The sequence below is a fragment of the Macrotis lagotis genome, chromosome X (genome assembly GCF_037893015.1).
Source record: "Macrotis lagotis isolate mMagLag1 chromosome X, bilby.v1.9.chrom.fasta, whole genome shotgun sequence".
NCBI lineage: Eukaryota > Metazoa > Chordata > Mammalia > Peramelemorphia > Peramelidae > Macrotis > Macrotis lagotis.
The window spans coordinates 212,368,149-212,391,920 of record NC_133666.1 but is presented as its reverse complement, the minus strand read 5'-3'; the positions used below and the strand labels follow the sequence as shown (position 1 = coordinate 212,391,920).

The window sequence follows — 23,772 nt, the reverse complement described above, 5'->3', positions numbered from 1 at the left end:
TATGTTTTCAGTTAAATATAAAATATTAGCCAAGTAAATACAAAATAATTTTGTGGGAGATTAAAAATGTTGGGGATCTAAAAGGGCTTAATATAAGAGATGGCACTTGAACTGATCACTTAAGTAAGTTAGGGATGCTAAGAGGAAAAGGGGAAGAGGGTGACAATTCTAGGGATGGAAACAAGAATGAAGTTCACATGCAAGTAATAGCATGTGGACCAGTCTGATTGAAAAGTAGAATAGTGAAGCAGAGTAAAGTAGGGGGGTGGGGAAATCTGAAAAGATGGGTTGGAGTCAAAAATATGGAGGGATCGAAATGATAGGTTGAGGAGTTTCTATTTTAATTTAGAGGCAATTAAGGAATCAACATAGCTTTTTAAACAGAAGAATGAACTATTTAAAGATAACAATTTGATAGCTATGTAGGGGATGGATTGGAGAGGGTAGCCATTTGTAGATAACAATAACCATTAGAAGGTATTTCTACTAGGTGTAGTATGTGGTAACAAAGAAGAACTAGAGCAGTCCTTGTGAGTGAAGATAAGGGAATGAATACAAAATAAGGTGAGACAGAAATGATAAAACTTTGGCAATTGATTTGTGGAGAGTAGGGTAGAGTGAAAGTCTATGATGAAACAGCATAACTAGAAGTACAATTGTGAAATGAGGTAACAAGAAGAATTATGGTGCCTTCATAGGAAATAGAGAAGTTAGGGAGAGGAGTGGATTGTCCCTTTATATAAACTAAGTATAAAGTATCTCTGAGACATTCACATAGCAATGTTAAGCAGGCAGTTGGAAGGCATAAATCTTGGGCTCAAGAAAGAGATGAGGACATCATATGTAAGTCTGGGAGTCATTCCTATAGAGATGATAAATGATTCCATGAGGTCATCAAGTCAGAGTCTATGAAAGAGAACCCAAGGCAGGTAGTTTACACTGAAGCATAAGGACTCCTAAATAGATTTTAATCTAGTAAAAGAGACTGAGGATGTTGAAGCAAGGAGAGAGAAAAGAGAAAAATCAGTGAATGAGATAAAGTTTGAGATTTCTTCAGAAGAATATTATAGATTAGAAATAGTTGAGCTGTGCAACTTTATGTTACCTTGACCAAAATGTAAAGAGTAAACTGACCCTGTTTTATCTGTTTTGAAGTCCAGATGTTTCTACATTCCTTGTGCTGGAGGGGGAGAACCTGACTCTGTTTGAATTATATGCTTTTTCTTTAGAGCAATTTATTCCTCTAGATTGTGAAGGCCACCTTCCTCACTGATTCGGATGGGTCAGTGGAGGGAGGGGTTCGCTTTAGGATGAATACATTGTGGATTTCTTGCTCTTGTACCCTGTTCTCTCTCCTTGTTTAAGGCAGAGCCAGGGGTCCAATTCTGGAGAATTGAATAAAACTTTTCTCTTCATACCTTGAGAAATCTCCAGAGTTTTATTTAAGTGGGTAAAGTCATCCCCCACACCAGGAAAGGAGGTTGTGGCGGTGGTCCACAAGGTCAAGAACGGCAGGGACGTCAAAAAAGGGGGAAGAGTGAGTTAAGTCTTCGTAGTTCATCACTGAGATTGTGGGTGGAGGTGAATGGAGGCCTTTCAGGCTGGAGCAGCGGCCAGAAGCAATGGAGGAGCCGATTCCTTCAACTGGCCTCCACGCGGCGGCCTGGCACTGAGGTCGCTCTTTTTTTCTCGGAGCTTGGTTGGCCTAGGAGGGCGGGCACAATTCCCATTAAACAGTGACCACGTGCGGGGCCCATTCCAGCCCCACAAAGGTACCCTGGGATGCGAGCAGCAGCCGCGTCCCTGGGAGGCGTCCCGGGTGGGAGCACAAGCTGCCCGAGCACGGGGAGGGCTCCGGAAGTGGGTGGCGCGGAGCGCTCGGAAATGACGTCATGCCCCGCCCTCCCGCGGGAACCCCCGGCCGCCTCCTGCGTGACGTCACCGGCGCTGCTTCTCCGCCCCTCGCGCCCCGCCCCCTCGCCGTTTCATGGCCCCCGGAGCGTCGCGGGTAGCCCGGCGTCTCTGGAGATGTGCAGACTTCCGGTTCCCCCGGCGGGCCGGCGGCCTCAGCCCTCGGTTCCTCCTCCCGCGGCGTCCGCCTCCTCCCGCCGCGCCCATGGTTCCTCGCCAAGCCCGGGCCTGGGCCGGGCCTGGGGCGGTGGGGCGGGCGAAGCCGCAGCGCTGAGCGGGCGGCGCGGGGAGGATGCCTCCGCCGCCTCGCCCCGGCCGCCGCCTGCCGAGGCCCGCGCCGAGCGGGAGGCTGCTGGCGCCGCTCCTGCTGCTGCTGCTGCCGCTGCCGCTGCCGGACGGAGCGGCGGCCCCGACTACGGCCCGGGCCCCGCCGCCCACCTCGCTGAAGCCGCCGCGGGCCTCGGACGCTGCCCTCCCCGAGGCACCGGGCCTCCCGGGCGGCGGCAGGACCGCATCGCCATCCGGCCAGGCCGCACTCAGCAACAATGGCAGCGGCCCGGCAGCCGGGCCTGCCGAGGTCGGGGCGGGCGGGCTGGCCGTGTCCCCGAACCCCGGCGACAAGCCCATGACCCAGAGGGCCCTGCTGGTGCTGATGGCGGTGAGCGCCGCCGTCCTGGTGTACTTCGTGATCAGAACCATCAGGTGAGGAGGCCCTGCCCGGGGTGGTGCGCAGGCCCTACCCGAGGTGGTGCGCAGGCCCTGCCCGAGGTGGTGCGCAGGCTGCAAGGGGCCCTAAAGACCCCTATGGACTTCCTTGGGGCTGCAAGCAGCCGCTGTCCTTGTCGGGCTTGGGAGAGGCTGCAGGGGCCAGCTCCGTTCTGAGAGGAGTTAAACCGCTAGTACTTGGGCCATTGGTGGGGACTTCAGTGAGACAGCCATTTCCACTTTATAATACTTAGAGAGCTCTATTATAACGATTTTGTCTGAATTTCCTCGAAAGATTGTGTCTGTTGTCTTCCTTGCAAGTTGGTAAATTTTTCACCTGCAGCAGTTCTTGAAACTTAGTGGAGGGAATCCCCACATCAGCAAGATCATCTTTTAATACTTAAAATATTGACCTCACTTAGGATGCTTTCTTTTCTTTTCTTTCTTTCCTTCCTTCTTACCTTCCTTCTGTCTGTCTTTATTTCTTTCATTCCTTCTTTTCTTCTTTCCTTTTTTTCTTTCTTTTTCTTACCTTCCTTCTGTCTTTCTTTATTTCTTTCATTCCTTCTTTTCTTCTTTCCTTTTTTCTTTCTTTCTTACCTTCTGCCTGTCTTTCTTTATTTTTTCATTCCTTCCTTCTTTTCTTCTTTCTTTCTTTCCTTCCTTCCTTCATTATTATTAAGTGTCTGAGGCCCGACTTGAACTCAGGTTCTCCTGACTCCAGGGCCTGTGCTGTAGCCACTGCACCACCTAGCTGCCCCCTATGATGTTTTTTAAACTTTACTACAAGGCCTACCATTGATAAAAATGTTACTGCATTACCAATTTATAAGTGATTTTGGCAGCATTGATTTTAGTATTGGGCCCAGATGCTGGAACTGAGGTGGAGGTTAAATTTGGTTACTCTGGAGATTTTGGGGAATCCTGATGACCTTAACATTAATATTGAGTTTATTTGTTGGACCATATTTTATTAACTTCATTATTCAACTCAGGTTGATTCAAGAAATGGTGTTCACCAAAATAACTGTCAGCATAATGATGAGGGTCCTCAAAACCAGCCTCATTGGAAAATCCATTGAAGTTACTGCGACTATTTAGCCTGGAAAAGAAAATTCTTATTTAGGGTATGGGGATAACTTAAAATATTTCAAGGGAACTATGTGTAAACTTTTTTTTAAACTTTCATTCAACAAAACTATGAATACTAGGGAAGTTACAGAGAGGCAGTTCCAGCTAATGAAAAACTTACTAAAAATTATAGCTTTTAAGTTGTGAAAAGAAGTGAGTTGTACACTAATGGAAGTATTCAAGCTAAAGAGCTGCTTGTCTGGGATATTGTATAGAAGGCTCATTCTTACTTAACGTTTATACTATGATCTCTTAAGAGCTCTTCTAAGCCAGTCTATCAATATATATAAATACATGTGTAGAAAAACTAATCAGAAAATCCCCTTTTAAACTCAAAGAATTTACATTGTAATGCTGTAATGATACTTTTGTTAACTAGTAAGAGGCTATTAGCTCTTTATCAAGTTGTCATTAAACACTTATTGAGTATTTTACCATGTGTGAGAGGCTACTTTAAACACTGGGGATACAATTTGTATTTGACTCCCTTAAAATGCATCATATGAGACTAAGAACCAGTGAAAGAAATACATTAGAATTTTAAAAATTAATAATTTAATTTTTTTCAGTGGACAAATCTATTTTAAAGTGTTATTGCTGGGGTTTTTTTTGTGGTTACATTACATATAGTTTAAAATAATCCCCTCTCTGTGAGGGCTCTCTTGCACAGATTATATAATTAAGCAAAACTAATCTAGGGAATTCTTCCATTCCTATTCAAGACCCACTTTATGAAAGTAATGAGTACCTTCAAGTATGTCTTTTTGTGACATTTGACTTTAACATAAAAGTTTAACAAAATCCAAATACACATAGTACTTAAGAAAGCAAAATAACTTCTGCCATCAACCATATTCCAAAATAAATGCCTCATTCTGTATCTTAAGTTCAATGCCTCTCTTAAGTGGGAAACATGCCTCATCATTGACCCTCTACAATTGTGATTGGTCTTTGGGTTGATCAGAGTTCTGAAGTCTTTTGAAGTTTTGTCTTTACAAAATAAACATACTATGTTTTTCTTCTGGTTCACTCATTTTATTTTACATTTATTCATTCAGGTCTTTCTAGGTTTCACCGGAACCATTCCTTTTATCTTTATGGAACAATAATATTCCATTATAATTATATCATTATAATTTGTTTAGTCGTTTCATAATTGAGAGTTTCTGTAAATATTTTTTTTTACAAATTGGCCCAGGAAGATTATCCTTGGCTCAAAGAGGATGTATAGTTTAGTAACTTTAAAGGCATAGTTCTAAATTACTTTCTGGAATGACTACATAGGTCTTCCAACACTGCAATGATGTTCCTTTTTTCTCATAGTCCTTCCCAACATTTGTATTATTTTTTATCAACTTTGCTATAGGTGAGAGGTGACTTCTCAGAATTTAATTAATTTTCTCCATTTTTTTAAAGTTTTTTGCAAGGCAAATGGGGTTAAGTGGCTTGCCCAAGGCTACACAACTAGGTAATTATTAAGTGTCTGAGACTGAATTTGAACCCAGGTACTCCTGACTCCAGGGCCGGTGCTAATTTTCTCCAATTTTTAGTAATTTGTAGCCTTTTTTAATCATTCTTCCTGTTGGCCCGCCCCCAAAGCCCTAGAAAACAGGGCGACAAGGATTTTCGGTTTCAGTCCTGAGGGTAGAGGTCTGATCCCAAAAAGAAGTCAATTTCTGAATCAGCCAAGAAGCATTTATTAATACACCAGGAACTGTAAGTGTCAGATACTAATAGAAAGGTAAAAACAAAGTCCTTGCTCTTAAGGAATTCACCTTTTTTTTTAGATTTTTGCAAGGCAGATGGGGTTAAGTGGCTTTCCCAAGGCCACACAGCTAGGTAATTATTAAGTGTCTGAGGCTGGATTTGAATTCAGGTACTCTTGACTCCAGGGCCAGTGCTCTATCCACTGCACCACCTAGCCGCCCCAAGGAATTCACATTTTAATGGTCCTTCCTCCCCTTACTCCTAATGACAAGGGGAATCTCTGAAACAAAACTAGGTATGACTCATGTGTGGGATCTCTCCCAGATGAGGAAAATAAAGTAATTTCTTAAAATATAAATATTCTACATACATTGTAGATATGAGATATAAACCAACTGTTTATTTCCTTTGACAAAGGAAGCATACTTGTATAAAGTATAAAAACATATAGGCATGCATTAATATATATAAAACATTTCGTTTGACCTATCCTATTCCCTCAGGAAAAGTCTTGACAACTAGTACAAATATATTTTACATTTATCTTAGACCTGTATTATCCAGGCCAAAGTTCCAGTTCTTCTATTCAGCCAAATTATGGCTTTATTTAATCTTTCAGTTCTAGAATGATGTTGCCCTTGGTCGTCTCCCCTGAGAAGCTTGCTGTTAAGAGAATCTTCCTTCTGGTTGGTTATAGGTCAATATCAACCTCAAGAACTAACAATTCATGAGGTAACAACAAGGCTTAAAATAGCCATTTCTCAGAATTGCTCATCAAATAAATGCAGAAGGTAGCCAAGGGATTCAGGTACACTTTGGGCAAATACATTTTTCCTTTACTGGGGAGAAGAGGAGGAGAAAAAAACTCCTTCTCCTTCCTCCCTTCCTTCATAATTACTAGAAATCTAAGGGAGAGAAAATAAAGGAAAAAGCATTGAGTTCAAAAATTTAGGTTAAAATTGTATGACCATTTCTTAGGTTTATAATAGAGGCAATCCTTTTCATGAACAAGTTAGACTAGATGACTGCTGAGAGCCATTTCTCAATTTCTGTAATTTTGTGATATCCAATCTCTTATATGTAGAAACTGAGACACAAAGAAATGAATTTCCTTGACAATATTAGACAGTAAAAAAGCAGAATCAAGATTCCCAAGGAACTAGAACCTACCAACTCTCAAGGCAGCCCATTCTACTATTGGACAATGCCAATTCTTAGAAAGTTTTCCCTGATATGCTTTGAATTTTTCTCTGTGCTGTTTTACAAATATCATTTGATTCTCACAGCAGCCCAGCCAGGTAGGTATGGTTATTGCCCCAGATCACTGGGAAGCTAAGACAGATAAAAGGTTAATAGTGAGTTGCCTAGCCTGGGATTTGAACTGACTCCAGGCCTGGCACTTTATTCCCTGAGCCACCTAGCTATCTAGACATTCCAAAGCCTGGTAATTATGTCATTGGGGTTTGGTGACCCCATGGTTTTAGACACATACCAAGTGTGACTGACGTAGACTTTACTTGACTGGAACTTGTTTTTATACCTGAGTGACCCAGAAAATCAATCAGGGAAGATAGGTCCAGTCAGGTCCCTGGGGATGGCTTTGCCCTGAAACTTAACTACTCAGTGTTGGCTAAAAGGGTGAGAAAGAAAACTGTCTGGGAAGCTGAGGCCGGTTAGGTGCCAGCTTCTATCCTACCAGAAACTTGGGTGAAATTATTCAGGAAGTCAGTCAGTCTACAGACAAAGGAACAGATGAAATGCCAATTTAGAAGTTCCACTTCATAGTATGTTTTTGATATCAACCTCCTGGAGGGCAGAATAATAGTTATACATTGCTTTTTCTTTCCTTCCAACTCCCTTATCTGTATTGAACACTGAATATGCTTCTGTTCTCTGTCTTTTGGAAATTCCCTAGATGTGAGACAAACTTAAGTTTTCATTTTTTTTTCCCCAAGGTAGTGGAGGTAGGATCATAATGAGTCAGAGATTTGGAGAAAAGGTGCATCTGTTGAGAAATTAAGGTGGTCAGAATAAAGGGACTTCGATGATCATGTGCCCTTCTACCATATTTAATGGAGGAGAAAGAAGAGACTTAGGTGAAATAAGTGACAAAGTAAGAATAAAGGGAATGCAGGTCTCTTGATTCTTAGCTCTAAGCTCTTATTAGTGTCTATATTAGTTCCACACTGTAGTTTTTACTGTTTCCTTACATAAACTCACTTGACTCATTGCCCTATTCTGTTCTCTGAAAGTATTAACTGGTACTGAAAATTATCATTCTTTATTTTGAATTACATTTTTAAAGTGTTGAAAAGCAAAATATAACCTTAATGCAACATAGCAGAATACAGCATAACATAACATTACCTGGAAAAGCCAGTTAGAGATTTATTATACTGAGACTCTAGTCAAGCTACACTAGTATGTTAAGACAAAAGATGATTATTAGTTTCAACCAGAAACCAAAGTGTGCAGACTTGGGGACAAAATAGGATAACAACTTTTTCTGTGTGATTATTTACTTGTGATTTACCTCTGCTATAGATCCTAAAGACTTTCATGAGTTTGGCCTTAATAAAGAATTAAATTAAACATGGTGTTAATCACTAGAGTTTAATAAGTAGCATGCCTTAATCCCCAGAGTCTAAGCTTGCTGATGATGCAGACATGTTCGGGGCCTCTGCTAGAAAACCTCCTCACTACAAAAAAAAAGAATTTTAAAGGAGGATTCTTAGACAATTCTTTTATCAGAAGACAGGATCTAAAAAGAGTTGCTTGTGACTTGTCCTTTATGGGAGCAGTATATTGGACATACCTTTTAGGTTCAGAGGAATGCTTTCTCCCAGCCCAGGACCTTTGTTCCTTATCATTTCTTTTTTTTTTGTTTGTTTTTGCAATAAAATGCTCCTATGAAATGAATAGACCATTCCTTTCATCATTTTTCATAACAGTTTCAGGGAATATTCTTTTTTTTTTGACAAGGCTATGGGATTAATCAAAGAAGCACACATTTTGTTTGTGTGGTTTATCTTGTAGAGATTTGCTTTATAAGAGACTTTGCCCTAGGAATTTTTGTGAGGTATTATTCCCAGTGGTTGTAAACCATTGCTATGTAGAACTAGTGAACTATTTTGGAGTTTTGTTTGGTTTACTTTGTTGAAGAACTTTATTTATAAAGTTAAATCTTTCATGTTCATTTGTTTATACTTAATACCTTTAAAAACTGTACTATAAAAGATCATTGTATTCTTAATGGGGATGGAATTCCTATTGAAAATTGTTGCCAAGTGTCAAAAATTTTTGAACTATATATTTTTATTTGCTTTTATTTCCCACTGTAGACTGGCTAATAGGTGTTTTTTTGCTCTTTGTTTGCTTGGACAGGTTCTGTGGGGAAACGTTGATTTCTCCCTATTATCAAGACTAGTGAAATGAAAATTGATATTATTTTATTATTTTTAAAATTTTCTATAATTCATTTTAATTGCTGAAATAGTTTGATTGTAAGAGTAAACATAATTCCCCCCCACAAAAACATAAAACCTCATGAGAAATAAAGTAAAAAAAAAAAAGAAAAGAAAAAATATGTTTCAGTTTGTGTTCTGATACCATCAGCTCTGTCTCCAGTGGATCATATTCTTTATCATAAGTTCATCATAGAAATTATTTCCATATTTTTCCACAGCTGCTGTTGCTGATTGTAATTTCCCCCATCCATTCCTCCCCACTACCATCTATTATATTTTCTCTCTCCTTCCACTCTGTCCCTCTTCAAAAACATGCTGTGGGGCAGCCAAGTAGTACAGCAGACAGAATACCAGTCCTGGGGCCAAGAGGCCTCAAGCCTACATCCTACCCCAGAAACCCAGCAATCACTTGGCACCATGTTCCTGGACAGACCACCCAATCCCAGCACCTTGCAAAAAGTAAAAAAGAAAGTGTGTTAAATCTGACTATCCTCTCCTATGATTTACCCTTTCCTCTGTCACCCATATCCCCTCTCTCCCCCTACTCCCTTCTCCCCTTTCTCTCCTAGATTTCTGTACCCTATTGAGTATGTATGTTGTTTCCTCTCTGAGCCATTTCTGATCAGAATGAAGGCTCTCTCATTCCTCCTCCCCTCCCCCCATACCACTGCAACAGCTATTTCTTAACTCCTTTACATGAAATATCTTGGGCTATTCCACCTTTCCTTTCCTTTTTTCCCAGTACATTTCCTTTTCACCCACTGACTTCCATGTTTACAATATATTATCCCTTTAAATTCAGCTCTCTTCTGTGCCTCATCTATAAAAGCTCCTTCTACTTGCTCTATTAAATAAGAAGGATCATATGAGTATTATCAGTACCATCTTCCCATGCAGGAATACAGGCAGTTCATCATCATTAATTCTCTCATAATTTACCCTTCTCGTCTACTCTCTCTATGCTTCACCTGAGTACTTGAAGATCAAACTTCCTGTTCAGCTCTGGCCATTTCAACATGTTCTGGTTCATTTTCCCCTGGAAGAGGATGTTCAACTTTGCTGAGTAGTTGATTCTCAGTCGTATTCCAAGTTCTTTTGCCTTCTGGAATATTATATTCCAAGCCCTATGAGCCCTTAATGTGGATGCTGCTAAATCCTGTGTAATCCTGACTATAGTTCCACGATATTTGAATTGTTTCCCTCTGGCTACTTGTAATATTTACTCTTTGACTTGGGAGTTCTGGAACTTGGCTATAATATTCCGGGGGGGGGGGTTATGGTTGTTTTTTGGGGGGGGGGATCTCTTTCCAGGGGAGATCAGTAGATTCTCTTAATATCTATTTTACCCTCTGCTTCTAGGATATCAGAACAATTTTCCTGTAGAAGTTCTTTTAAAATGGAGTAATGGTTCTTTTCCTGGTCATGACTTTCAGGTAGTCCAATAATTTTTAAATTACCTCTTTGGATCTGTTTTTACAAATCAGTTGATTTTTTTCAATGAAATGTTTCATATTTTCTTCTAGTTTTTCATTCTTTTGGTGTTGATTTCTCTCAAAGTCATTGGCTTCCTTTAGCTCCATTCTACATTTGAAGAATTTGTTTTCCTCAGAGAACTTTCTTATCTCCTTTTCCATCTGGCCAATTCTGTATTTTAAAGCATTCTTCTCCTCAATAACTTTTTGAACTGTTTTATCCATTTGACTTAAACTGGTTTTTAATATGTTATTTTCTTCAGCATTTTTTGGATCTCCTTGACTAAGCTACTGACTTGGTTTTCATGTTTTTCCTGCATCTCATTTCTTTTCCCAATTTTTCTTCTACCTCCCTTACTTGATTTTCAAAATCTTTTTTTGAGTTCTGTCATAGCCTGAAACCAAGCTTCTTTTTTTCTTGGAGTCTTTATATGCAGAAACTTTGACTTTCTCATCTTCAGAGTGTGTTTTTTTAATTCTGTTACTCATATCCCCAGCCTGTGCCTGGTTTGGGGGTGCTTCCTGAACTTTTGAGTATTATTGGGACACCTCCACAAGGACCTCAGTTCCGTCAAGGTCTTAAGAGAGACTAACTGCTCTCTTGGTCTGGGAATGACCATAAGAGTACCCCTCTGCCCTGAACCTGTGAGGAGGACCCCTGCTTTATAACAGTATGAGGGGCCCAGACTGTGACCAGGGTTTGAATATGGATAAAGCCCCAGAGCCCTGTCCCAAGGACAGAGGTCAGACCTCAACAGACCCCCCCCCCTTCATTCCCTTACCTGGGCTGGACTAAGCACTCTGGAAGCAGCTGCTGGGCAGCTCTACAGGCCTGTTTCTGTTTCCTGGGATCTGGGCTGCACTGAGGGCCACTACCATACTGAGGAGGGCCACACTGGCCTGGGCTTTGCATCCACTCTGGTAGAGGTTCCCTGCTGATCTTCCAAGTTGTACTTGGTGTTCCCTGGGGTGGCAGGTCAGGAAACTGCTTCTGATGCCAGGGGCTGGGTCTCTCAGGGACCCAGGTGCCATGGGGCTGTTCCTGAAAGACTGGAGTTCCTTTGCTCTGTAGTGTTGTTGCTCCCTCCAACCCCATGGAACAGAGCCTTCCTAGGATTTTCTACGTTACCTTGGGAAGGAGAATTGCCTCACTAGATCTTTCTGTGGGTTCTGTTTCTTGAAAATTTAGTTAGAGTCATAATTTTAAGGTTTTGAAATATTTTGAAGAGAGCTCCCTGAGAAAGACTGTTTTCCTGCTGCCATCTTGGCTCCCTCCCCTCTTTGAAAATTGATGTTTTTTTTTAACTCAAAATTTGAGTGACCTAAGTCAAGTACCCCAAGATAACCCACTTCCAATTTAATTAACCAATTAGAAATGTTAGACATTCCTCAAGAAAGCTCCTCTTTGGGGTGGCTAGGTGGCGTAGTAGTTAAAGCACTGGCCTTGGAGTCAGGAGTACCTGGGTTCAAATCTGGTCTCAGACACTTAATAATTACCTAGCTGCGTGGCCTTGGGAGCCACTTAACCCCATTTGCCTTGCCAAAAACCTAAAAAAAAAAAATAGCTCCTCTTTGAAGGACATATACAATGTTCCAGCATCATTAGAGGTCTTTTGTCTAGGGGTGACTGCCAAGTGACCATCCTTTTATCAATAAACTTCTGATGATAAATAAATTGTGTAGAAATTATGTCTCTAGAACCTTTTTAAACATAACACCAGGCATAATAAAAGCTTGCACTGCCCATTTTTTCAGTGTTTTATCAATAGCATAAGTTTTTGTTCTGTAAAATGCATGCACAATTTGTAAACAGTTTCCTCTAGCCCATCTTGTAACTTCCCTGTACTTTAACTTTTTACTTTTACATGTTTATATGTTTATACGTTTGTCACATTCAAAAAAAATATCCATCTAATAAAAAAAACTACAGGTAGGCTCAGTGAATTACATTGAAATGTTCTCTTTCAATGTCAGAGTAGTAAAACGAAATAGACTTTTATTCTGTTATGTTTAGTTTATCTGGAACTTACACTTTTATGTAAAATTTTACCATGCTTGTTTTAGTTTACTTTTATTTTTATACCACGGCTTATGTGAAGCAATATGGGCTTAGTGGATAGAGAGCTGGATTTAGAGATAAGAAGACTATGTTGCAAGTTCTCTGATATGTTTTAACTTTACCACAATGGGCATTTCATCCCTCAAACAGACAGCTCTTCAGAATTGAGGTTTTTAATCTGGAGTCCATAAACATTTTACTACATATTTTGATAATATATTTCTGGGTAATTGATTTCCTTTGTAATCCTTTGTATTTTATTTAATGTATGCAAATATTTAGAGAAGAAAGTCATAGATTTCATTAGATTGTAAAAGGAACAGTGTTGGAAAGATTTATTAGAAACTGTTTTGAAATGATATTTCAGCGTGAGGTGGTGATCTGCATTGTTAACAAGATCTTCCTTACTTTAAGGTCCCTACATCAATATATATTGATATTTTATGTCAATATAATATATATTATAAAATATAAATATATATATTAATTTCATTATGTAGGAAACTTTTTGTATTGAAACTGTTCTCTACAAAATCAGCATGACTCAAGCTATGTATCATAACTTTAGAGCTTGATACATGAATGCCAAATGATTTGGCTAATATCATTCAGTTTGTAAGTTACAGTAGTGAAATTTTAACTTTTCCTTGGATGAGATAAAAATCATAAAATGGTACTTAACAAAATTTTACATTGGAACACGCATGACACAAATTATACAGCCGTGCCAAACAGGAGAAACCATAAATATTTATGGTAAAAACCATAAATCACAATGGATCCTGTCATTTTCTTATCTCCTACAGATCTTTTTTTTTTAAATCTAGCAGTTGAAGATAGAGATTCCTGTATTACTTTAAAGCCAGTATTTTTTTATGAATGTTTATATACACATGGGCAAATTTTCACTTGTAATGCATATTAAATAAAAATGAGCATTTTTCTTTTTAATTTTTTTTGGTTTTTGCAAGACAGTGGGGTTAAGTGACTTATCTAAGGTCACACAGCTAGTAGTTATTATGTTTGAGACTGGATTTGAACTCAGGTCCCTCAGGTCCTCCTGACTCCAGGACCCCATTCTCTATCCACTAAGCCACCTAGCTTCCCCAAAATGAACATTTTTAAAGAAATATAAATGCTTCTTAAAATCCACAAATATTAGCAATCTTTTTTCCCCTTTCCTGTTTAAGGACAATAGTTGTAATAATAATAGTAATAGTAGTAGTAGTAGTAGTAATAATAATAATAATAATAATAATAATAATAATAATAAAATGATGAACAGTCAGCCCATAGACTAAATCTTTTTCACTTTCATTGTTGTCCATGATTTTTTGTATTTAATATTTGTTATTCATTTTAATTTTAAAAAATCAAAGAAATCAAACAATTTTAGTGTCATAAAATTTCATATTGTTGATCTTTCTAGTGAGGCATCTTGTTTTTGTATTTAGGTGCTGAGTTTTTTTTTTTAAGGTTTTTTTTTTTTTCAAGGCAGTGGAGTTAAATGGCTTGCCCAAGGTCACATAGCTAGGTAATTAATTATTAAGTGTCTAAGGCTGGATTTGAACTCAGTTACACCTGACTCCAGGACCTGTACTCTATTCACTGCCCCACCTAGCTGCCCCCTAGATGCTGTATTTTAAAATATTTTGCTGGAATTTTATTATACTGTGACATAAAATATCTTTTATAAATTTGGAGTCATTCTTTGAAAGATTTCTGAAGATTCATTTCACTTTCAAGTTCCATCCAGATTTAAAGTTGAACAATTCAGTTAAAATATAAGAAATGTCAAATTTAAAGTTAAATTCAACAGATAAAGATTAAGCTTCCATATAGTAACTGCAATATATACATTTAACTTTTTTTCACAAAAGTTTACTCTATGTCTGAAACTGGAGGTTATATTAATCATAAAAAGATTACAGGAACCCCACCCTAGAGTGGTCATATATGCCAATCTGATGGATGTGAGGTTGTAACTCAGTTGTTTTAATTTGCATTTCTCTAATTAATAGTGACTTAGAACATTTTTTTATGACTATAGGTAACTAATTTCTTCTGAAAACTGCCTTTTCGTATACCTTGACCATTTATCAATTGGGGAGTGGCTTGTATTATTATTATTATAAATTTGACTCATCTCCAAATAGTTTAGAAATGAGACCTTTATCACTGGATTAAAAATTGTTTCCCAGTTTACTGCTTTCCTTTTTTTTTTTTTTTGGCAAGGCAATGCAGTTAAGTGATTTGTCCAAGGTCACACAGCTAAGTTAAGTATTAAGTGTCTGAGGCTGGATTTTAACTCAGGTCCTCCTGACTCCAGGGCCAATGCTCTATCCACTGTGCTGGTGTTCTATCCACTCTGTCACCAAGCTGCCCCTCTGTTTTCCTGTTGATCTTGATTATATTGGGGTTTTTTTGTGCAAAAACTTTTCAATATAATATAAAAAAAATTATCCATCTTGCATTGATTTCATGATGTTCTCTATTTCTACTTTGGTCACAAATTCTCCCCATAAATCTGGAAGGTAAATGATTCCTTGCCCTTCTAATTGGCTTATAGTATCATGCTTTATATCTTAATCATGTACCCATTTTGACCATAGCTTTGTATACATAGGGTGTGAGATGTATGGTTTATTTTCTAGTTTTCCCAGCAGTTTTTTTTTTTCAAATTGTGATTTCTTATTCCTGAAGCTGAAGTCTTTGTCTTTATCAAACAGTAGATTAGTATCTGTCTTTTGAACCTAACCTATTCCACTGACCCACCACTCTGTTTCTTAGCCAGTACCAAATAATTTTGATGAATGCTGTTTTGTAGCATTGTTTTAGATCTGGTACTGCTAGATCACCTTCCTTTGAATTTTTTTCATTAATTCTTTTGATATTCTTGATCTTTTTTCTGATAAATTTTGTTATTATTTTTTTTTGGTTGTGTGATTATAATACTACTAAAGAAGTAGATTAATTTAGGTTAAATTTTCATTTTTATATTACCAGTAAGCAACTGATATTTTTCCAGTTGTTTAGATATGCTTTTATTTGTGTGAAAAGTGTTTTGTAATTATATTCAATAGTACCTGTTTTTTTTTCTTAGCAGGTAGTCTCCCCAAAAGTTTTATGTAGGCTATGGTTGCTTTGAATGGAATTGCTCTTTCTTTCTCTTGCTGCTGGGCATATAAGGAAATGCTGAAGATTTATGTGGGTTCGTTTTATATCCTGCAACTTTACTAAAGATGTTCTATGTTTTAAGTAGTTTTTGGGGTGGATTCTCTAGGAATCTCTATATCATCATATCATCTGTAAAGAGTGATGGTTTTATTTCCTTCTTGCCTATTTGAATTCCTTTATTTTCTTTTTCTTCTCATTGCTAAAGCTAGCATTTCTAATACAATATTGAATAATAGTGCTGATAATGGGAATCCTTGTTTCACCCTGATCTTAGTTGGAATGCTTCTAACTTATCCCCATTCCATGTGATATTTGCTGATGATTTTAGCTAGATATTGCTTATAGTTGCTAATGTTTTAAATAGAATGGTGGACTTTATCCAACATTTTTTCGGCATCTGTTGATAATCATATTTCTTATAGTTTTGTTATTAACTTGGTTGATTATGCTGATTTGTGCATCAAGAACATTGTTCTTAATGAGGGAGTGAGTGAGTAGGGTTGTATTGTAGTGAAGAGACTTGAGGAAAATGAACCAGCAGTTTAGGCATGAGGTAATGAAGGTTTGCTGTAGGGTGATGGCAGTAGTACTATAAATAGGAAGACCTGAGGTCAGATACGGCCCTAAATACTAGCTGTGTGACCCTGGGCAGGTTACCTAACCCTGTTCACCTCAGTTCCTCATCTGTAAAATGAATTGGGAAAGAAAACTCTAAATGGTGTCCCCAAGAGTCAGTCAGGGCTGAACAATGACAGTGTCAGAGGAGAAAGGAAAATATATATCAGAGATGCATTACAGTAATAATAACAGGACTTGGAACATTTTGATTTTGGAGGTTGAGAGCAAGTGAAAAATTTTATCTTGTTATTTCATTTTATTCTCACAACAATCCTATGAGAGGTAGGTGTTATTATTATTAGGACCATTTTATAGCTGAGGAATCCAAAGCCTAGAGGGGTTAATTGTTTTTCCCGGGATCACACAGTAAGTGCAAGTTCACTAAAGATATTGAGCAAAGATACAACATTGATTCTCTTGGGCATAGGTTCCCTCCTTCTGTGTGATCTTCCCTGATCATGAATCAGAATCCTGATGGAAGAATATATGGCATCTTTCAACCTGGACCTGACATTTTGTACTTAAATCTGGAGGTATCAAGAGTCTGAGTTGTAAATTCTTGAGCCAATGAAATCTTTGAGGTTGGTTTCTATACTTTTGGAGGGAAAAAAACCAAAAACTAGAATTAGAATGTCCAGCATAGAGTAGGACCTTTGCCTACTATTCCTATCACACTTTGTAACAGGATAAAAAAAGTTAAGCAAGACCAATTGGCAGATTGACTGTCTGACAGTGCAAGCAACATTTTTGCTCTTCAAGAAGCAAAGGGAGAGATGATTTCCTCAGATTAGTCATTAGGCACAGATTAGTCATCCCAAAATTTATTCCACTTAACTGCAACATTGTGGTAGTAATTGTGAACAATGCCCTCCTAACTCCTCAGATTTCTTTAAATTCTTCACATTCAGCATCTGTCATTGTGCAATCTCTCTTAGCTTAAGTCCCATTTCTAAACATGGGTCCTAGAAAAGTCATGTAACTTCTTAAATGTTAGGACTAAGTTTCCTCATCTGGTAGTTTCATATACCAGTGACATAACAGGTATAATTTTTATCCCTGTCTTCTCTACATAGTAAAGCCCTTGAGAATTTGGTATAGAATTTCAAAATATAAATTTAAATATTACCATCATTTTATCAGTTTGAGTTGGTATCTTTATTTGCTCTATTTGATTTTGATTCTACCACCATCAGCATTCATGATCTCCCAGGATAAGCTCCTTGCAAGAAAACTCATGATCATAGAAACCATTTCAGTTTTGGTCCTCAAACTTCATCAGTACCCTTAGTGGTTTCTGTCCCTCTTATTGGAGGTTTGAAGGGTGAGCAAGAAACTCCTCCCAAATTTCCTTTTATACAGGACTCAAAATCTTAGTCATCTTTTCATTTGACACACTAGCCGTTCTGCTTTGTTCTAACTGTAGTTTATGTAAGTCTTGAGTATATATTTCTTTGACTAATTTGGTTTTGATATATTTATGCATTTCTGCAGTTATTTTAAATATAATTTTTTCTGTTCTATTTTGATTTCTGTTCTTACTGTTGCGAAGTGCTGTTATTTAATAAACTTGCTATAAATCCTAGTACTTAAACTATTTTCTCAAATATTTCTTTCCTAATTATACAGATTTCTAAGTAAATATTTTAAATAAAATTTTGTTATCTTTTTGCCAATGCTTATACCTTTAATTCATTTTTCTTTTCTTATTGATAAGGGTAGCATTGTCAGATAATAAAGTAATAGTAGAGGAAGAAGACAAATATTTTTTATTCCTGTTTATGGGAAAGCTTATTTGTTCATCAATGTATGCTTTTGGTTTTACACATATACTCTTCATTATATTAAATATGACCCTTCTGTATTTATTCTCCTTAGGTGTTTAACATAAATGATTGCTTCATTTTCTCTAAGACTTTATTATCCTAATCATGTGATTTGAGTTGTTTATATTTTATACTTGATTATGTTAACTGCTTTCCTAAAAGGGGGTATTTTCTTATACCTTTTATAAATCCAATTAAACCACAAGTTGCTTTCATTTTTTTCCACTAAGATTTTTTTTATATAGTAATACCTTAATAAAGTATTAGTTTATGATTCTTTCTCTCTACTGTATCTCTCCTTTATTTAGGGATTAGGACCATGTTCTCTCAAAAGAATGATTTGGTAGAGTATTTCCTCTTCTTAAGAAGTAGCATAGCATTAATTGATCCTTCTGCATCAGAGATCTTCTATCCTGCGAAGTTTCCTTATTAATATATGTGGTAGCATAGCATTAATTGATCCTTCTGTATCAGAGATCTTCTATCCTGGGAAGTTTCCTTATTAATATATGTGTCTTTGTATGCACACATATATATGCATATATATATTGCCTTCATTTCCTTTATGTTTTCATTTTTGCAAGCATTTAATGGTGTATAATAAGACTTAGTAATTCTTTTTTTCTCTATACAAATATATATTATTTTTCATATTTCATTTTTTCAATTGTGTTCATTAAAAGTTTATTGACCTTTTAATTAATCTCCAAGAGCCAGATTTTTATTTTCATTTCTATTATCATTTTATTTTCATTACTTTTATTTATGATTTCTACTATTTCAGATTCTTTTGTGCTTCTTTTGGGTTTAATTTGATTTTCTAGGTTTTTAAAAAAATAATGTTTATTCATCATCTTTTTTCTTAATGTACATTGTGAGAGAGCAATTGCCCTTTAAGAATTTCTTTAGCTACATCCCTAACATTTTGATGTGCTCCCTTATTATTATTCTCCTTTTCATAGTTGATTTATTTTTTGACCTCATTCAAAATGCCAAGTTGCTATCTAGTTCTGTATATTCTCCTTTTGCTTCCTACATTTCTTACTAGCCAGGTTCCTGATTAGTGTGAATAATAAATCCCCTGAAGTGTTTTCATTATTCTGATTTGAATGACTTATTTCCATTGGATTGGAACTAGTTACCATTATAATTTACATAATTATAATTTTGAATAGTAAAAATTCAGTTATCTGTGACTTCTGGGATTTCAGCATTCATACTTATCTGGACCTGACTCTATTATGTTATAGTCTATAATGACTTTATTGCTTATTTCTATCTTTAATATTTATTATTTCTAAGTGTCTTTTTTTGTAAAGGTTCTATGTGATCCTGGACTGTGTGTGTGTGTGTGTGTGTGTGTGTGTGATGTATTTGTGTGTCTGTGCCTCTGTTTGTGTGTATCTGTGTGTGTGTGTAGTTCTCATCACTTAGAAGATCATCTTGTATGTTTCAGCTCCTCTATCTTTAACAGTTTGTTCAGTTACAATTCTTCCCCCCCACTTTAATTTATTCAGTTATTCATTATTGATTGTTAAGTGCTCTTGGATTTATATCTGAATGTATGTTTGAACCAGAAAAACGGGCATTCTTCATCTATTTGATCTTCCCTGTATAATAAATAGACAGTCTTTTGATAGGTGTTTGGTTTTTAAATAGATATTTTATTTATTTTTCAGTCAGAGTTTTGATTTCTTTTTCTGCTGTAGTAAATTGTTGAGAAGAATATTTAGAACTTTTAGAACTTTGGTTATGTATGTAATATACATTAATATAGTTCAACTAACTTTTATGAATTTCGGGTTCTATGCTATTTGATGTATCTATATAAATAGTTAGATATACATATTAAATAGTAATATTGTTTCATTGTATGTGATACCTTTAAGCACAAGAGCCAGTATGGCATAGTAGAGAGATGTGTGACCTTGGTTTCCAGAAGATGTGATTTTGATTTCTCCTTGTTATAATACAGACTTTGTGACCTTTGCAATTCACTCAGGTTCCTGGTATCTTAGAACACTAACTCAGATAGTTAAACTTCAAAGCAAATGCTGATTTGCTTTGATAGAGTGAATTTCCTTACCTAGAGTATTTCATAATAATGAAATAAGTGTTATACATTTTAAAATTTTTTTAAAGCTTTACATGTAATGTAGTTTCTCTGTCTTGTGATATTTTTGATAGCAATATTGCAAATCTTGAAATTCTTCATTTTTTTCTGTCTTTATAGTATTCATTTTAGATTTACATGCTTGAGAGATGACCCTTTTTCTTGTTGTTTGATTGTTTTAGTTCTGTTTTCCTTCCATTGCTGTGGCAAACATTTATTAAGTATCTATTATAGGATGCACAGGCAAAAATAAAATTTTTCCCATTCAGTAAGCTTATCAGAATACATCCTATACATATAATAGAAATGCAAGGGAGGGGAGGGTATTAGTAACTGTGATATGGGGAAAGGTGATGGGAATGACTCAGTGTGGAAGATGGTGCTTGAGGTTAGATTTGAAAGAAACTCAGAATTATTAGATGTAGAGGTGAAGAGAAGCTCATTCCAAGCATGGAAGACAACCTGAGAGAGAATATAACATGTGAGGAAAGTCAGAAGGACAATTTGAGTGGATTCTAACATGAAGGAGAATTATGTATCTTAAGGCTAGAAAGGTCTTGGTATGTGGACTTGAAAGATATTCTTATCTTCCTTTGGAGAGTGAAAGATTTGAAAGGAGGGACTGGCCTGGCGCGGTTTTCTGCCTTGAGTGAATTCACTGATGAATATACTCCCTGCAACTTTATTTCCTCTCTCCTTTTTCTTGTATATGAAAAACTGTTCTCTACTTTCACCAATATTTGGACTTAACCCTTTTTTTGTCATGTAAGTGAATTAGATCAATATTTCTTATACCTCATGACTTAACTCAGGTGTTAATTCATAAGTGTGAGAGGACCTCAATAGCCTTACCTTAACATAAAAGTGTATGAGGTTACTTGTGATGGCTCTGTGGACTGGGATTGGTAAGGCTGATTAGGACTTTTCTGCTTATGTACATCAACTTTCTGATATTATTCATAAGTCTTTTATCTTTTATTGCTTTCTTATTGATTTAGCTTTTTTTTTGTCTTTGCAAGGCTATGAGGTTAAGTGATCTGCCCGGGGTCATACAATTGGGTAATTATTGTCTGAGGCTAGATTGGAACTTAGGTCCTCCTGACTCCCGGACTGGTTCTCTATCCACCGTGCCACCTAGTCGCTCCTATTTTAAAATTTTCAAGAGAGTCATCCAAACAAGGACGGCAAAGTTAAATATGAAATTCTTAAGACCCAAAAAGAAATGACTTAAGTGAAATGCTAAAGAATAAATATCAGTGTAGGTCTACAAAGAGCTCACCAACTGACAGAAGGAAGATGAGATAACAAGTGATGATACTAGATTGGCATTTCAAGATTGTAAATCTTGTCTGAATTGGAAGAGTGTCAGAGAACCCTCTCTTGGTGGCTTCTCTGGGGCAGATCAATAATTATTTTGTGTCAGAATTTTCTGCAGCTTTATTCCTTACAATGATTTTTGTTGCAACCTTGTGTTAATCCAGTTTGGATATCCATCCTCTTAAGGTATTTTCTCTCAAGCAGTTCTTGTTTACTTTTTTGTCATGATTAGTGTTACACTTCTCCCTGACAAAGATTGTAACTTTTTTAAATTAATAGGATACTACTCTTGTGTTTCCAAAAAAAAAAGGAAAAACTAAGAAGTGAGTTTGTGCCACTTTAAGAAATAATATTTTAACCTCAAATCATATCATAGAACTTTCTCTTTTAAACTCTTGACTTCCCTACCTTTTCATCCAAAACCTACATATAAGATGAGCAAAAACCTCTCATACTCATTTTTTTTTCCTTTTTATGTTCCAGAATCCACAATCCAATTTTTCTTTATCTTATTCTCCTTACATTGGAGCATTCAGATCATCTCATTTTTCAGTTAATTAATAATACTTAATAGGTTTCATTTATGGGCTTTATCTTTAGCAGTTCTTGAAACATGTTCATTCCCTTAAATTAACGTTATTTTCCAAGGTTAGTATTAACAAGAAAATCCTAGCCTGGAAGAGATACTGAATGTATTTATTTTATGATAAAAAAACCATAGCATTTATTAGGCTATCATTATTTGTGTGTATGGTACAAATAAGTGTAAATTTAAATTAATCAGTTACTATGAAGTGATGACTTTCTATATGTTTTAATTGATCTATATTTAAACTTTTTTTTACACATTTTGTCAGAATGCGAAGAAGAAATAGAAAAACAAGAAAATATGGAGTTTTGGACACAAATCTAGAAAATATGGAATTAACACCTTTAGAACAAGATGATGATGATGATGATACAACTTTGTTTGATGCCAATCATCCCCGAAGGTAAATAAAAATTTAGGCTAGACAATGTGCTAGATTACAAAAATTGCAAGAGATTAATGTTTTATTATCTTTCCAATAGCCAGCTTTCTCTGCTTGACCATCTTGACTATCTTGCCATCACTTTTAAACACTAAACTGCATGTTTTTGGTTTCTCATTTACACACATTCAAAAAGACACACAGAAAATGAATTATAGAGAAAGGATCCTCTAGAACAAAAGGATGTGTCAATATTTGTTGTACTTTGCATATCTGGCAAGGCTATTTTTCAAGATAACTGAGAAAAAAGTTCAGTCAGAAAAGTAAATCCCTCACATCCACTAGTACACCTTGTGTAATTGTGCAATGGAGTTGTGTTTTTAAGCTATTTGAATCCAATAGAGCAAATATTCCGACAAACTTCTCAAAAATTGGAAGTCTGTCTCTAATCTGTTTACTCCTATAAAACTTTCTGGCAAAGAAATTAGATATATTATGCTGTAAGTTTGTTAATTAAATTTAATCTGAGAGGAATGCCAGATTAATTTAGAATTTTTATATAGCTAAAGAAAAATAATCATATTATTACATATGATATTTGGAATAATAAGAGTAATATGAAAGGAGCTACCAAATCTTAAGTATCCATATCTATGTGGATATATATAAATATGTACATATATGTACATATGTATTGCTTAAAATCCTTTTGTATTAAGTGGGTTAAATATTACCTTTTCAGTCTCATTCCAGCCTCTGTTTTATAGTATAAAAAAATTTTTATGCCAAAAAATGCCCAAATGACAATCCCAGTGATGACTATGAAGAATTGATTGGAGAGGCCTTCTGATTTTTGTTTATAAATAAGAACATTCAAGTTAATGAGTTAATTAATAGCCTATTTGATGAACTTAAAAAGTTGTTTTTAACTAAACTGGTTGTCTTTTAAATTAGATTAGATCACTTTATATCAGTCTTGAATATATTAATGGTGAACCAAAATTGTTGACTTTTTAAAACCAATTTGAAATACAGAATTCACAATAAGAAAAAATTAGGTGTTTTATAAAAGACATCTCTAGCTTCATTAAATAATATGGAAAAGTATCAAGAACATTTCATTGAAAATATACTTAATACTTTAAAAGATTTTTTAGTTATTTGAAGGGATGAATTGTAAGATTAATATGTGTGTACGTATTTCATTGAATCTCTGATATTGTTGTCTCCATTCTTGTTGTTGTCTGTTGTTTCTGTTACTATAATTATTGCTATTTTCATTATCATTGCTATTCTAGCAA

At 36.3% G+C, this 23,772-nt stretch overlaps 1 protein-coding gene across 1 annotated transcript; it reads left to right on the top strand.

The window, feature by feature from the left end:
* Positions 1 to 1,884: 1,884 nt before the first annotated feature.
* LOC141498961 (uncharacterized) lies at positions 1,885 to 22,466 on the top strand. Its single transcript, XM_074201971.1, has 2 exons — positions 1,885 to 2,613; positions 22,358 to 22,466. The coding sequence occupies exons 1-2, from the start codon at positions 1,885 to 1,887 to the stop codon at positions 22,373 to 22,375; spliced, it is 747 nt and encodes a 248-aa protein (XP_074058072.1). The 3' UTR covers positions 22,376 to 22,466.
* The last annotated feature ends 1,306 nt before the right edge of the window (positions 22,467 to 23,772 follow it).